General features: G+C 42.9%; 1 protein-coding gene across 2 annotated transcripts in view; it reads left to right on the top strand.

Annotated features, from left to right (window-relative positions):
- Nucleotides 1-15,049, top strand: part of SPRED2 (sprouty related EVH1 domain containing 2) — a 59,203-nt gene that overhangs the window by 23,160 nt on the left and 20,994 nt on the right. The window contains exons 1-4 of one of the 2 annotated variants that reach the window (XM_059468224.1): nucleotides 1,763-1,887; nucleotides 9,637-9,814; nucleotides 11,136-11,304; nucleotides 13,983-14,047. In XM_059468224.1, the coding sequence (XP_059324207.1) occupies nucleotides 1,871-1,887; nucleotides 9,637-9,814; nucleotides 11,136-11,304; nucleotides 13,983-14,047 (429 nt within the window). In that variant the 5' untranslated portion in view covers nucleotides 1,763-1,870. Of the gene's footprint in view, nucleotides 1-1,762; nucleotides 1,888-9,636; nucleotides 9,815-11,135; nucleotides 11,305-13,982; nucleotides 14,048-15,049 lie in introns of those variants that run through there. The other variant, XM_059468223.1, reaches the window with a different exon arrangement.

Here is a 15,049-nt window from a genome sequence, read left to right as displayed (position 1 = left end):
TGTGTGCTGAGTTCTTGGTGGAGAGAGATGAGGTTTGAGCTGATGGGTGCTGCATTTGAAGGTAAAAGCAGTGTTGCTGCAGAGCTTGAAGAGGAAAGTGAGGTGGCAGATTCTGGCACATCTGGGTAGGATGAGATGTGGACTGGGGATGTGCAATTAAGATCTTAAAAAAAAGCCCCATCTATTATTTTTAATTACTTGCATAGCATGATACTCTGACTAATGAGTTAACCCACTGGTTGCAAATGCACTTCTATGAAGACAGACTATTCTCTGGCCATTAAGCTAAAAGATCTTTTTAAGTTGTATATTGAAATTCAGTAAATGCAGCTGTCTGTTGATACCACTGTAACAAACTTCGCATGCTGCTTGTTGTTTGTATCCCGACTTTGGACTGTAGCTTGATTCCGTTGTCATGACAAATCCAGCCAAGCTGCAAATAGGGGCCTGCAGCTGCACCTGCACATGTGCTCGCTGGGTGCTGGAAAGAGGAGTGAGCAAATGTCGGGATGTCATAGAATCAAAATGGTTTGGATGGGAAGAGACCTTTAAAGGCCATCTAGTCCAACCCCCCTCTGATGTCCCAGCATCCTTCATGTGGCCTGGTGTCTGCTCACTGAAGATGGGTTCAAACCTCGTTGGTCCTTAGCTCGACATTTCTATGGTCCACACATGAAGTTTTGGGGAGTACCTGTGATTTTAGGTTGTCAGTTTCTGTAAAGTGGAGATGCAGCTTTCCTCTGAAGGATGATTGCAGGCAGCATGACCTCAGTCACCATTCTCCACCTTGGGGAAAAAGGGATTTTTTGTCCCAAATCAGGGTTAAAACCATTTGGATTTAAGGCAGACAGAAGCAGCTGATCCTGGAAACAGTTAGCTTTCTTCTCCCCTCCTGCCTAATCATCAGCACAGATTAGTTCAGAAACTGGGCAGGTATTTTTAGAAGCTGCTTTCAGAGCTGTAGTGTCACAATTTTTATTCTTGTTATCGGTGCTGAGGCATTTCTTGAGCAACATTTCTGCTTTAATGAGAGGGCGTTAGGGATCATCATAGAACTTGTGAGGGCACACACGACACCCTGGCTGAGCGAGAGGCTCCAGCAGTGAGCTTCAGAAGGTTCCTGAGCAGCAAGGGAGTGTTTGAGACAATGTGTCCAAAACAAAGCTCGTGTGCAGGGATGCTCCTGTTGGCACTGAGGTTATGTGGGCTGCCAGCAGAGATGGGGTGTATGAGGATCCGTAGTTGATAATTAGACCCAACTCGTTGCCCGCTGGAAGTATTTAAAACCCTGTTAAAAGTCGTGATGGAGGCAGACATATTGGAAGGCTGAGTGCTTCCTTCAAGCCTTGGGAGTTGTTTGGACCCTTGGTCCCAGCGCTGTGTTGGCAGCTTTTGGGAATAAAGTGCTGACAGGCTACCAGAGGAAATGACACCTGCATTCAACTTTGGACCTGTTTGCAGCCCTGCGTGCATGGGTGCTGTGCTGGGCAGCCTCTCAGCAGCACCGTCAGCTGCTGCTAAACACCCCCATCATGACTTTATGGTAGCTGTATTGTAATTATTTTATTTTTTCCCAGCCTATAACCGGGGTGGGGAAACAAGGATCTTTGGTCGATGTTCTCTTCCGAGCCGGGAGGATATTGCGAATGAGTAATGGGCCGGCTGGGGCTGTAATGTGCAGAATACCTCTGGGATGACTCACCCCGCACAATGCAGCACATCCCTCTAGGAGACTGAATCACGCATGGGGGGAAGCCGCCTGCCCGCCCGGCAGCAGCCAGCTGGGACACGGGGTAACCGGAGCAGACACGGAGGCTGCTGGTGGCAATGGTGCTAAAACCGAGCAGGAAAGGTTTAAAATGCAGAGGAAATGGCATCCCCCAGCAGGTAAGTGTGCTCTGGCTGCGTATAATTCCATATTTTTTACTCCTGGGGTTCTTTTCCTCCACCTCCCCCCATCTCCCCCCACAGCCCTTCTGAATGTTGTCTAAATCAGCATATAATTTATCAGTAAATGTGTATGAATTCTTCTGTGAAACACAGCCTTTCATTAATGGTTATGTATCAATTTTTTTTTCAGAACTAATGGTTTAATATTCACCCTTTCTTTAAATTCCAATAGGAAAAAATAGATGCTGCCTGGGAAGCTGCTTCCCTTGATGTCCCTCTTCATGGACATTTGATGCAGTAGGGGATTTATAAAAAAAGGTTGAAGGCGAAACCAACGTGTGTGCTGGTTTTGATACAGCCAAGAATGTCTTCTTTTCTTTTTTATGTTCATTTATCTGGCAAAAGATGAAAACCCTTTAGATTTAGAGTGCAGTTATCCTGCTTACTCCCTCACCCCTCCTCTGATACAGACCCAGCTGGAACTGAGTCACAGAATTATTTTGGTTTTTTAATATTTGCAAAATATTGTCTGCTCTTCATAGTTATAACGTACGTGTCATTGAGGATGTTTACAGAGGAATAAATATAGTTGTAGTCTCTACTGATCAAAATGGAGGAGAGTGGGGGGAAAATTTAACTTCCTTTGGGTGAGTGATTTTTCTTTTCTTTGTAAACTTTGAGTTTACAGGAATACTCTCTATATGTCAGCAGACATAATAATTTTTTATGGAATGCAGTTTCTGTGGTTGTCATTTTTTTTTTGTTTTTTTTTGCTAAATATTGCTGTTTATTAGCTCACATAGGGTAGCAATAACGGAGTGCTTGTGGTCAGTTTATGTTAGGAAAAAAATTAGGGTAGAACATGATTGTGATGATTTCTTTTTTTTTTTAAGGTGGGGGAATCAATTCAGGATACAGATCTTGTGAATCTACCTATTTGGCTGGCTGAACTTTTATGTGACTTTTGCTTATCTTAAACGTGGTATAAAACAAATACCATCTGTCATGCAACAACAATTTATTACTCATTACTGTAAATGATAGTGCTAATTAGCTTCCTTGTAATTTGTTAATATTTTGTACTCTTGCACAAAACTAGGAGGACTTGAGGCTGCAACTCTTGCCTGTACTGCAGATGAGGTGCAGGGCAAATTATTCAAATGTATTAATGCTGCCCTTTTTAACTTTTCAGGACATACTACTATGTGCACCTATGATCGTTTATTGCAAATTTGACCCATTCAACAAATTTGAAGGAAGTTTTTTTTAAGAAATTTCATTGAATGGTTGGTCATTAAAAGTTCTGTCATTAGTGTGCATGTCCCAGTGATGTCGTGGCTGCTGTTTAGGGGAAAAAATCAAATATTGTTTTAGGTGTTTTTATAACAACATTTGCTGTAACTTTTGATAGCTCTGACACAGTTTCAGCAATGTTACATAAATGCTTCAACACAGACACAAGTCATAAGTTAATCTGCCCCAATGCTGTTAAAATGTCATTTTAATTCAAAATTGTGTGTGTAATAAGCTGATTTCTGGTGAGAGACCTAGAGCTGCATCAGTATCTTTGCTTGCCTATCAGCGTGCTTGTAAGCCAGCTTTTTTCCCTGAAAAGCTGCTTCCAGTTCATTTGAGGTTTTGCCCATGTGTATAGCACTTTGTGAGGATCACTGGGCAAGTCTGGCACAGGAAAGGATGTTATGCTGGCCAAAAATATTGATTTAGCCCATGCAGGACCACATAATATGTATACTTTTGGGAAAAAATAATATATATAGATATATATAATGTATGTATGTATTTCAGGAATTAATTTTCCTATACTTCCTGGAAGGATCTGAACTAATTACAGGATTATGAAATCCCATTTGAGCTAGTTAGGATAGAACTGTTTCTCGTAAACTCAATAAAATCAGCCTTGAATGTTGAACAAACGTTTTGGTGAAAGGGTTCCTTTGTTCCTCACTGCCTCGGCATTTAAGGGAGATGTGGAGGCGGGCGGCTGGGTTGTTGCAGGTGTCTTGGTTTTTTGAGAAGTCCTTTTTCTTCTGGGGGAGAAAAAAACCAAAACAACAACAGGCCAAACAAAACTGCTATTAGTTTTTCCTGTGGAGGATTTTTGGATGCGCCGCAGTGCTGGAAGCAAAGCCAGGCTTGCCGAGCACTGGCTGTGGAGATCTGACCCCTCTTCATTTTGCCTTTGGGGCTGCTCTAGGCTCTACCAGCATCTCTGGAGCAAGGAATGTGGAGACTGAATTGTTTGTATTTACTCTGACTGTGGGGAAACTAAAATTTCCTATGTGCCCTTTTATTCTGGCAGTGTTTGATTTGTAAAACAGAAAAATACAGGTTGGAAATTGGTTATGCAGGAGTTGGGTTACAGGTACAGAGATTCTTTGTTCCTGGTGTGATGCAGAGGTGGGGGCAAGAAAAACTTTTGGGAGATTTTCCATGGTTTTCTTCAGATTCCATTCTATCATTTGATCTGGCCAGAGAGACACGGATGTCCTTTTTTCTTGGTGATATGTAGTGGTTTTGATACTTAATGAAAAAGTTTCAAACCTGCTGGAAATCTAAATGTTATGGAAATATCAACTTAGTTTGCTATAGCTGCATACTCTCAGAAGTTTGCTTTCAAACAAATTGCTAAGTTAGGATTTGAAGAAGAAAATGCTGGTTATAATCTGCAGATATGTCACATTTGCAAGAAGCTTCACGAACCAACCAACAGATCAAGGAAGTGGGACTCCAAAAATTGCAGCTTTTAATGTCTCTGCTTTCTGGCTGTGGGATGAACTGCAGAGAGGAGCCTCAACAATACAACTTGCAGCAATCACCTGGGCAGAATGTGATGGTTTTAACTCCAGATGTTGGAGCTGCTGAGGCAGGGAAAACACCTGGCACTGTGAAATATATCCAGGTCAGCCAGAGACGGGTTATGCCCTAGTAATCGCAAAGTTACATTTGTTTGGATCCAAATAGTTTAAATTGTGTTTGTGTGCCTGACCTCTGCTGCTGTTGCATTAGCAGCCTCCTGCTGTCCTTTAAGGCTCTTCCCTGAAACTTGGCTTCTGGGAATGTCAGTGCATGGATTAAAAGACAGTAGTCCATAATGTTGAAACCCATTATGGGCAAATACCTTTTTTTCTGAGACCTGGATCTCTCCTGGCCTTGTAAGCTGTAGAGTTAGAAAGGGAGGAAAATATCAAAGTGCCTTATGGCAGCAATATTGTGGAAGTTTATAATCTTATATTTTGGTCAAGTAACTTGGCTAGAGGGAAGAATATTACTGAATTACAGAAGGTGTCTGGGAAGTGTTTTAGATACTAAGTGTGACTCAAAAAAGTAGTAAATGTGGGGGGTTGGACTAGGTTTTCCTTCCTCCTTGGGATTTTTAGATATCTCCAATGGTATCTGCAGTTGCTGCTTTGGAAGCAAAATGGAAAAGAAGAGCAGCTGGTGGAAGGAAGTTGTCTGCTTTGACACTCCTTTTACAAAGACAGTGGTGAAATTAAACCTCAACTAAGGAGTGAATTGTTTGGTGTTTACTCCTGGATGCAGGATTGCAGCCACTAGCCCTCACTGGCCACACAAGGGGCTCATGGCTTTGTCCCCCATTAGTGTTGCTGGAGTGATGTGGTTTATGTCTGAGGGCACAGGATGATGGCAGCCCCATGTGTACATGGTGGGGGACAGCACTTCTGTCAGCCTCAAGTGTCACCTGTCTCTTAGACACACAAATGCTTTGTGAGTTGGACTGTAGATAGGGAAACCAGGGTTCAGTGATGGCAGAGGTCATATTCAGTCACTTCTTGTTTAGGAAAATTCTGTATCCTCCGGAAGAGTTATTACACATGCACACTCCATTTTACTTTTATAGATATGTATGCATACCCACGAGCTATAATTTTTAAAGAGTTCTCTTTTCCTTCCAATAAAAACAGCGTGTGCTTTTCAGCATTACCTTTACTCCCAAAGTTCATTCTGTTTCTTTTTTTTTCACTCAGGGTGGGGCAGGCAGACAACCTGGAGCAGCCCTGGAACATGCTGGCTGGCTGCCATGCAGCTGGGTAATCCCTTCTGATACTTTCTTCCCGAGCTTTGAAGGCTGGTGAGGACAAATCTGAAGGGTTAAGATAGCATTTAAGAGCATAATTAAGAATAGTTTGCATGAAAAGCATAGGCCATAAAGCCAACAATTAGAGCAGTCTTAAAAGTTTCAAGGATCCAATAAAACAAGAGGAACTAAGGCTACTGTGGGGTTTTCTCTGATTATTTCATTTTTAGCTATCAGTACCTCATTAATTGTAATGGACCATATATTTTCATGTACCTCATTAACCATTTCTTAAGAAAGAGTCAGATTGCAGTTACCATGATAAAAGTGCAGATGGATGGCTTGGATGTGGTTGTTCTGCTACTCCAGTACACCAAGGTTTCATCAGCAGCACACACATGGGATTTGCAGATCACTCCTTTGCTCCTCAGGATTTGGAATACTTGGAACCAGCCAGAGCCTTGATGCAGTCGCGTAAAATGAAATAGCAAAGAAAATAAACAGCTTTTACACTAAGGAAGCAAGATCCTTATATGGAACTGAAATATTTGAGTACCTCCCAAGTATTTATCAACACTGGCATGAGGGAAAGAAGCATTGCCTATTCTAGGCTTGTGGATGGAAACAGCAGGCAGGATTTAGACATAGAAGACTGGAGCAAGCTGCATGTAGCCTTGAAAATTCAACGTGCAGCTTCTGAGTCCTAATCCAGTGATTAAACCAAGATGTCAAGCACTCAGAACCCTTAACCACCTGCTTTCCTTGTATCTTTTCTTTCTTTTTTTGCAAGTCCCTTAGCACAGGTTGCGCTTTGGGAAATGTTGTGGCTGGAGCAGAGCAGGAGTGGGGATGGGGCTCTGCAGGGAGCCCAGCGTCACTGGTGACTTTTGATCATGCAGGAAAGTGTGCCAAGGGATTCTGTTAATGGAGCCAGAGCTCTGCCTGCCCTGCCAAAGGTGAACCCTTCTGCTGGACAAGACTCTTGTCTAATAGGGGAACAGAAGTCACCTTGCAGGGGTAGGATGGAAACTTTAATTTCTGGCTTATTATATTTAAGGAGGTTGGTCTTCAGGATGGGAAGAACACAGTTTAAATGGTGTTATCTTGGCATGTGGTGGCAGAATTTGTGAGGGCCATAGGTCATGGATAGATGTGGATATAAAGAGGAAAACCATGTGGCTCTGTGCCCCACCAGATTGTCATTATAATGGGCAGGGATAGTCACGGTACCTAAATTTAATGTGTAGGTATCTAGTAATACTCAGATGTGATTACAAGCCTGTAGAATTCACTGAGGGGTGATGGAAATGTGTGAATAACTGACAGGAATCATAAAGTACTGAGTAGCTGCTTCTTGTCTTATTTTCCTTTAAGTGGACAATTTCTGCAGCAAAGTAACTGAAGGCAACATTACTTTTGGGACTGCCAAAGGCTCCAAGTGCTGCCATAAAAGTGAATGGTAAATCCTGCAGGAAGTTACAATGCTAGTGGCAATTTTCAAGTGTGGAAGGAGAAGCAGCAGTTTCTGTGGATGACTTTTGTGGGAGGATAGGAGGGAAGGTCGTACTGAGCGGCTCTGACTTCAGAAGAGAGCTAAAAATAAGTCCAGAAAGGATCCTTGGGGAATAGTAGAAAGATGTAGAAATGTATAGTTGGCTTTCTTTGTACTTAATCTGCTAATTGTTAATTCTCATAGACTATATGGGAAAGGTACAAGGAAGAAAACAAAAACTGTCTTGGATGGAAGCAGCTCAATTTTTGCATAGTAGGAAATTAGCTGAAGTATTTTGCTTATTTCTGAGCATCAGGAAGTCAGGAGATTAAAGCTGCCACTTGAAAATCTAGAAACAGGTTTTCATTAAAAAATAAAAAGGTAACTGGTTCAATTTATAGACACACTTGCCCTATTTACTGTACCAGGAAGCTGCTATAAAGACTCGAGCAAAAATACTCTTAAAAACATCATTTCTCAGTTCTGTGAATACCTTGTGTGTGTCATCTGTGGCTGTGTATCAGATTGGAAAGCTTTTTGTCAGCCTTTGCAAAGTACTCAGGGCAGCAGGGGATGAACTTCTCGCATCTGTGCACTGTTGTCATTGCGTAGGTCCAGTGAGAAAGTTGGCATATCCATAAACTAAAGGCTGTGAAAAGAAAATTGCAGCATGTGTTTTGTGAGATCAGAAGAGATAAGCTGGCCCCAGAAGATGCTCACTGCTTCCCTTGGTTTGTCCTCAAACTGCTTTCAGGTAGGATCTGTGAGGCTGCTTAGATGCTTAAATCTGGTTGTGTTAAGGAAAGGGAGGCTTGGAGTTTCACTGTTAGCACCTGAACTGCTGCAAAAATAGTCTGAAAATGAGGCAGTTTTACCTGGTGCGGGATGAAGAGGGCTACTGCTGCTTGTCATGCTGTACAGGATGCTGGGAAAATATCTGGATACAGAGAGGAATTTCTCTCCATAAAGGATAATACCTGTCATTTTGAAAGGCTACCTCTTGGAGCCCTCTGTGTGTTGATCTTCCTTCTCCTGGTGAGGTCACCCGGTGGCCTGGAGATGGACAGTCCATGGACACGTCCCTTTTCTCATCTCTGTTGATGTTCCCAGGTTGGAGTGCCCTGCAGCAGCTTTGTGGGCACCTTTGGGTGCCCCAGCAGCTCTGCAGCCGACAGCGCCGTGGCTGTGTGTGGCTGCCATCCAAGCCCAGCGTGGTGCCCTTCCTGTGAAGGCGTCGCACCATCGGCATCCCCGTGTCAGTCGATGTCCAGCGCGCGATGGGCGGCACGAGGACAGAGAAGCTCCTTTGGGTGTTTCCCTGCAGCTCTGTGCTGGGGACAGCCCGTCTTAGCTTGCATGTTCTGTGCAGCGTGTGGCTTCTGCTTGCTTTCTCTAGGGGCTTCTCTGCTTCCAAATGACTTTGGTGATGTCCCCAGTGGATGATGGAGCAACTGCTTTGTGGAAAGGGTACAGGGGAGGCCTGGAGTCTCCCACTGTGGGGGCTTTCTAAACCTTTGTGGTGGGCATCTGGGTTATCCCCAGATCTTAGGTGCTTCCAGAATAGTTTCTTGTGAGGTTAGGAGGCTCTGCCTTTCAAAGCCCTGTGAAATGCTGGTGAGAATGTTTTAGGGCATGGTATGGTCCTGATGACCTGAGCTGAGCTGATACCCATCTCCTTTCATCTGAGGTACCAGCTGGAGCCACATTTGTGGGGTTTTCCCCGTAAAACTGTCACAGATGTGGAGGACTTTGAGTGTCATCTTCCAAAGCCCACTTCATGAATTGGATCACAGAAACCCTGAAGCTCTTCTTTCGTGGGTTATTTGAGCTCCATGTGTTCTTCCAGTACTTTATAGACCTGATGCCCCAGTGTGGGAATTGGCTTTGGGTCTGGGTCACCCCACTGTCTTGGTCCCTGTCCCTGTCTGCAGGAGGCAGAGTGTCAGAGACCACAGGTTGTTTGATCTGTGTGTTGACATCTGGAAACCTGGCAGGCTCATTCCTTGAGGTTGGTGGGTCTCTCTCCTACAATGGCTGGAGTGTTCCAGGCCATCCATGACAGAGGTGGTCTTGCATCCCAGGCAGAAACTCTCCGCTGGGGTCAGCGCCGTGCCGTCCAAATACCACCCTCAGGAAGAACTGCTGTGATGTGACTGATGCTCACAAAGGTTCTGTTTTTGTTGTGTTGCCGTTGCAGTGACAGCTATATTGTGCGAGTCAAAGCTGTGGTTATGACCCGAGATGACTCCAGTGGGGGATGGTTGCCGCAAGAAGGAGGCGGTCTCAGCAGAGTTGGCGTCTGCAAGGTCACGTACCCGGAGGGCAATGGAAGAAGTGGATTTCTAATCCATGGTGAAAGGCAGAAAGACAAACTGGTAATAGACCCTAATTCAACTTTTGTCTGTTCTTATAATGAGAATTATCCCAAATCTATTGCTATTGTATTCTTGTGCAAGTTTTGTTTTTTCTTTTTTAAATATATAAAAAAACATGCATGTGGAAATAATACTGGATTGGACAAAACAAACCCAATCCTCATCTAGAATTGCCATCTTTGGCTACCTAGGCTGGTGTGATGCCACCTGGAAGGAGCAGGTAAATTTTTGACATACACATGCGAAGATCCCCTTTGAATGAAAGAGGGCCTGTGGTTTTTTCTTTTTTTTCTTAGACCTAGTGCGGGGGTAAGTGAGAAGTGAATTGAAGTGTAAAGAGCCCATGAAGCCAGTCACATTGCACTGAGTAATGCAGTGCAAGCCTTTTAAAAGGGCCATGAATTATTTATGCTGCATGCTGTTCAAGGTTTGAACAAGCTGAGTGAGAATATGAAGACAAGTTGTCTCTTATGAATTGACACACTCAGTTTCTCCTGGTAGCTGTTTATCTAAAAAGGAGCTCTCTTGTATCCCTGCACAAATCAAATTAATAAAGCCCTTTCCTGATTTCCAGGGCCACTTGAAATGTTATTGTTTATCTTGTTTTTATGTATTTGATTCTTCTGAAATGCACTCCTGTGAAGATAGGGGCTAGCTTAAAAGCAGCACTTCCTGCGCAGGCTCAAAAAATGCATTATTTGAGTCAGAAATTATCTTGCTTTCAAAAAGACTGGTGTTCTAAAGCTGTTTCAGTTATGGCTTGTCTTTTCCAATGTTGTTTTGCTTAGGATGCTTTTTTTTGACATTATTTGGGAGCCATGGTTATGGTTTTGAGGGGTGGAGTAAGACATGACAAGCCATTGCTGTTGTCCCTGAGCATCACTCTAGAGATGGTTTCTGGCACAGCAGAACTTGACATGAGTATCTGGCTGGGGGTGAACAATTTAAAAACAGTGAGGGGAGTGTTGCAGCATCTCCTAAATCTGTTGCTGATGGTTAAAATTTCTGTTGAGTGAAACTATTGAGGGAAGAGGTTCTCCTTCCTCCTGAGCCCCCTGCTAGCTTAACCTGTGCCATACTGCGTCCAAAACATGCTCCTGGGGTAGGGAGTGAGCGCCTACTCAAAGCACAAGCAGAAGATGAATGTGCAATAGTTTTGAGAACAATTACCATGTCTGGTGTTTATTAGTCATGATTTGGTGTTCCCCTGTGTGAGGCATGACTTGGCTTGCTTTTTGGGTCCAGCCTGAGACGATGCTGGCTGTATCCTTGGGGTGGGAAAAGTGACTTTGCTCCTCTTTTGGGGCTCACGCCCTCCCAGGTGGTGCTGGAGTGCTTTGTGAAGAAGGACCTGGTGTACACAAAGGCAAACCCCACCTTCCACCACTGGAAAGTTGACAACAGAAAGTTTGGGCTCACCTTTCAAAGCCCCGCTGACGCTCGAGCCTTCGACAGAGGAGTGAGGAAAGCCATCGAGGACCTCATTGAAGGTAGCGTGGGGTGGACACTGCACCCTTGCAAGAGTGGGCGGGGGGTTTGGGTCAGGGAATTGGGAAGAGGGAAGTGTTCAAAATCAGTTCTTGGGCTTGGAGGTCTCTTGTGCACGTGTTCAAGTGCAGCTGGGGCCCTTGTCCTACAGTGAGCCAGCCCTAGCTTTAGGAATTGAGTTTTCTCATCCCTTAGAAGAGATAAGGTATTTCAGTCAAGTATTTTTCAATCCTGTCTGTTCAGACTTCTCCCTGTTATTTATCATCAAGTTTGTTGTTACTGCTTTTTTTGATAAACTTGGGTTTTACGCTAGTGATGGCAACTCAGGCACCCCAGGCTCTTTATTTGCAGTCAAATCTCATCTGACTGAGTCTTTGTTAAATTCCTGCCTGGAGTTGAATAAAACTTAGTTTGGTTTTGGTTTTTTTTTTTTTTTTTTTGCAGTAATTAGTTGTGTCTGCATCCTCTTAGTTGAATGGTAGTTCTTGAAGACTCTTTGTTGTGTTTCTGGGTGTTGTTTTTTTAATTCTGTAAAAAATGCGTTTGAATTGTCTGTGCTTTGAAGTTGTCATAAATTTTTCCTTTCACATTTCATTGCAATCAGGCAATCACAATACAGCTACAATTCAATTGTACTTTATTTTAATGAAATTTGATTCTTCATGCATTTTTTCTTGATTTTTTTTTAGCCATACTACTTTATGTAGGGACTTAGAGAAGCCTTTTGCCTTCTCTTCCAGTGTAACCAGGATATTTTTATATACAGATGGTACATTTTCTGAGGATACTAACTCAGATGTATGTACAGATGTGTATTCTTTTTGAGGACATTAGCTCCATAAGACAACTTCATGTTCTGGATGTCCTGTCCTTGCTTTAACATGAGCATGGTAGATATTGGAAGAGAATTAATCCCCCAGGGCTCCTTACTGGTAAATACCTCATCAGTGAGAGGAATGATGTTCTCAGAAATTTGCTTTTTTCTATGCCATTAACATGAAGAAGTTCCAGGTAGACTTGCTTCTTTCTTCTTCTTGTTAAAACTGTGAATCATTTTGAGTCATAAAAGGGATGTTTTATGAAAGTGGCATGGGATTGTGCAAAGTTTTGAGGAGATAATAACTCAAATGTATTGAGTAGTGTTTTGAAGATGCCAGTGGTTGGCAACTCCTGTTTTGCTCTTCTTGATCTATTTTACAGTGGAGGTATTTGAAATCAAGTTCTGCTGTATCTCAGATACTTAAAAATCAGCAAATCTATATTTATCCCATTAACAGTACAGGCTGATCCTCGTGAATGTGTTCCTCATTAACTTCCAAATAAGGCTTTCTGAATGAAAAACAATAATTTGTTCATGCACATGCAGTGTTGGGCAGTAGATTTAATTTATCATTCATTTTTTGTTCACATACTTGATCAAATTCAGCAGGTAATATTAAGCACGACTGAGTGTGCATTCAGAACTTAACATCATGTAATCACTGCTTTATTGTGAATATTTAACCAATAGTTCATTCCCTGTAGCATCAGAAGTTTGGGACACAGGTACAAGAGCCCTATGCTGCACCATAGAGCTTCAGATTTTTTTAATTTTAAAGCTAATGTAGCAAATGGCACAAATGTTTCCACATTACTCAGTGTTTTAAGTGGGCTTTCACACTTAGCTCTGCACATATTCACGATGATGCAACTGAGAGCAGCCAAGGCTGGTGCCAATAGCATTATATAAAATGCATTATTTTAACAAATTTCCAGAATGAAAGTAGTACAAGTCGTTGTACTGTGTTGGTCAGGGATGTGATGTGGGCATAATCCACTCTAGCAGTGGGCTTCCATCAAAAAAATAGACATTTGACTTGAGGGTTCTCTCCCCAGCAGATCCTCTGGCTGTGCCCACCCTCCTTGGCAGCCTTAGGGTAGATGAAGCCAGCCAGGAAGCGGGTCTGGGGTCTTGATTGGGTGTAGGCAGAGGAGTCACTCCTTTTTAGGTACAGCATGAATTTGGTGTCAAATGCAGCAGTGGTGAGCACCCCCTGCCTTGATGCTCACCAGGCCCTCGAGCAGCTCTGCAGGAACACCTGTGGGGTGAGAAGATTTTTTTATATGCTTCCCTACTGTTCCAGAAGATTTCCTAATGTACCTAATGAAAATTACTCCCCAGTATTTTTCTCTTGTCTACGGTTTTACACATATCAGCTCCTTTCAGATACTTTGTTTACGTGGGGCAAGGTGATTCTTTGAGAAGCAGGTCATAGAGAAGACCTTTCAAGTATATAAAAACTTAAAAGGAAAAAAAATACAATCTAACTCTTCATTGTCAAAGTGAGGTTCATTTTATTTTAAATTATAGGTTATTTCTTCCCCCCTGCCCCACATTTAGGGAGTAAGTGAAGAAAAACTCATACGTGATTTCTTGACAGCTGAGAATCAGCCTGGAGCACTGATTAGTACATAGCTTTACCATTCTTCAGAAATTAGTCTTCTGTAATTGGAAATGGTAACTGCTATTTTTATGATTGTTAATTAGCATTGGCAGTCACACAGTTGTGTTTCAAGAAATACTTTTTCAAGTTTTACCTCTCCAACCCAGCTACCAGCAGATGGGTTGTTCTTCCTTAATTTCAGCCACTCTTTTGCACATCTACAGCACACAAACCTCTGTTGGTTTTGTTTTTTCTAGGATCTACAACTTCCTCGTCCACCCTTCACAACGAGGCCGAAGTCGGCGACGATGATGTCTTCACTGTGAGTACATGTCCGCCAAGCTCCTTCTCTCTATGCTCAGGTTTACATGGTCAGGTTGGAAGGGATTTTTCTTTTTATGCCTCAGGGCTGGCGTTCAGCCACCGTCATATTTGGACAATGGGTGTGTTTTATTTGATGGAAGTATATCCTCTACAGAATGTGAGGCCTCTTGTTGGCCTCGTGTCGCCACAGGAAAAGCATGTCAGAGCAGGTGGTGTCAGCAGCTAGAAGTGAAGAAATAATTGCCCTTGAATTTCTTTTGGCTTAGACAGAGGTGGTGCACACACTTGCTAATACTGCTGTCTGTCCCTGAGAAGCTTCCTGCAGACTCAGATGCTTAGCAAGAGTACTGCTCCTGAGATACATATTCATTTTGGATTACAGTTGTAAACAAGCAAGCTTCAAAGGTATTTCACCTGTACATGGAATGTAGAAAGTTCAGACTGGTGTTCTTCGGGTGGAAGAAGGCACAGTAGTGTGGCATCTGTCTAAGCAGCAGTGACTTAAACAGGAGTGAGCTGTTGGAGATTGATTTGTGGTGTTGTCTAAAATGTATTATGGAGTTTTGCTGAAACTAAAGCTACTAACTTCAAAAGGAAAGTTAAAAAGTAAAAAAAAAATCTTGTCAGGTGAAAACGTGACTCTGATTAGCGCTATTCCGTGGGCTGGAAACAAGTTGCTCACATTGTATACTTCTTTGTTAATAAAGTTACTTGCTCAGCTTAATTCAACCCCCATGGGCACATATTGGTTATTTTACAAATCCCCTCCTTGTCCTGTGGGGCCTGGATGGCAGGAAAGGGGAATGTGGGTAATCCTCAGTGCAGCAACAGCAAACTCAAAATTGTCTTTGGGATACTTCTCTGGATTTTTAGGGTGAGGGAGGAAAAAATCGGTACAAGCATCAAGCTGCTTGAAAATGAGCCCTGGGAAGCATCCAAAGCCAAAAGGTGTTTTTTGAGGGTGACACTTTGCCAGCATGGGACCACATCAGATTCCCTG

Source organism: Ammospiza nelsoni, chromosome 3 (assembly GCF_027579445.1).
Source record: "Ammospiza nelsoni isolate bAmmNel1 chromosome 3, bAmmNel1.pri, whole genome shotgun sequence".
Classification (NCBI taxonomy): domain Eukaryota; kingdom Metazoa; phylum Chordata; class Aves; order Passeriformes; family Passerellidae; genus Ammospiza; species Ammospiza nelsoni.
The sequence above is the reverse complement of the archived record's forward strand: the minus strand, read 5'-3'. Positions and strand labels throughout refer to the sequence as shown.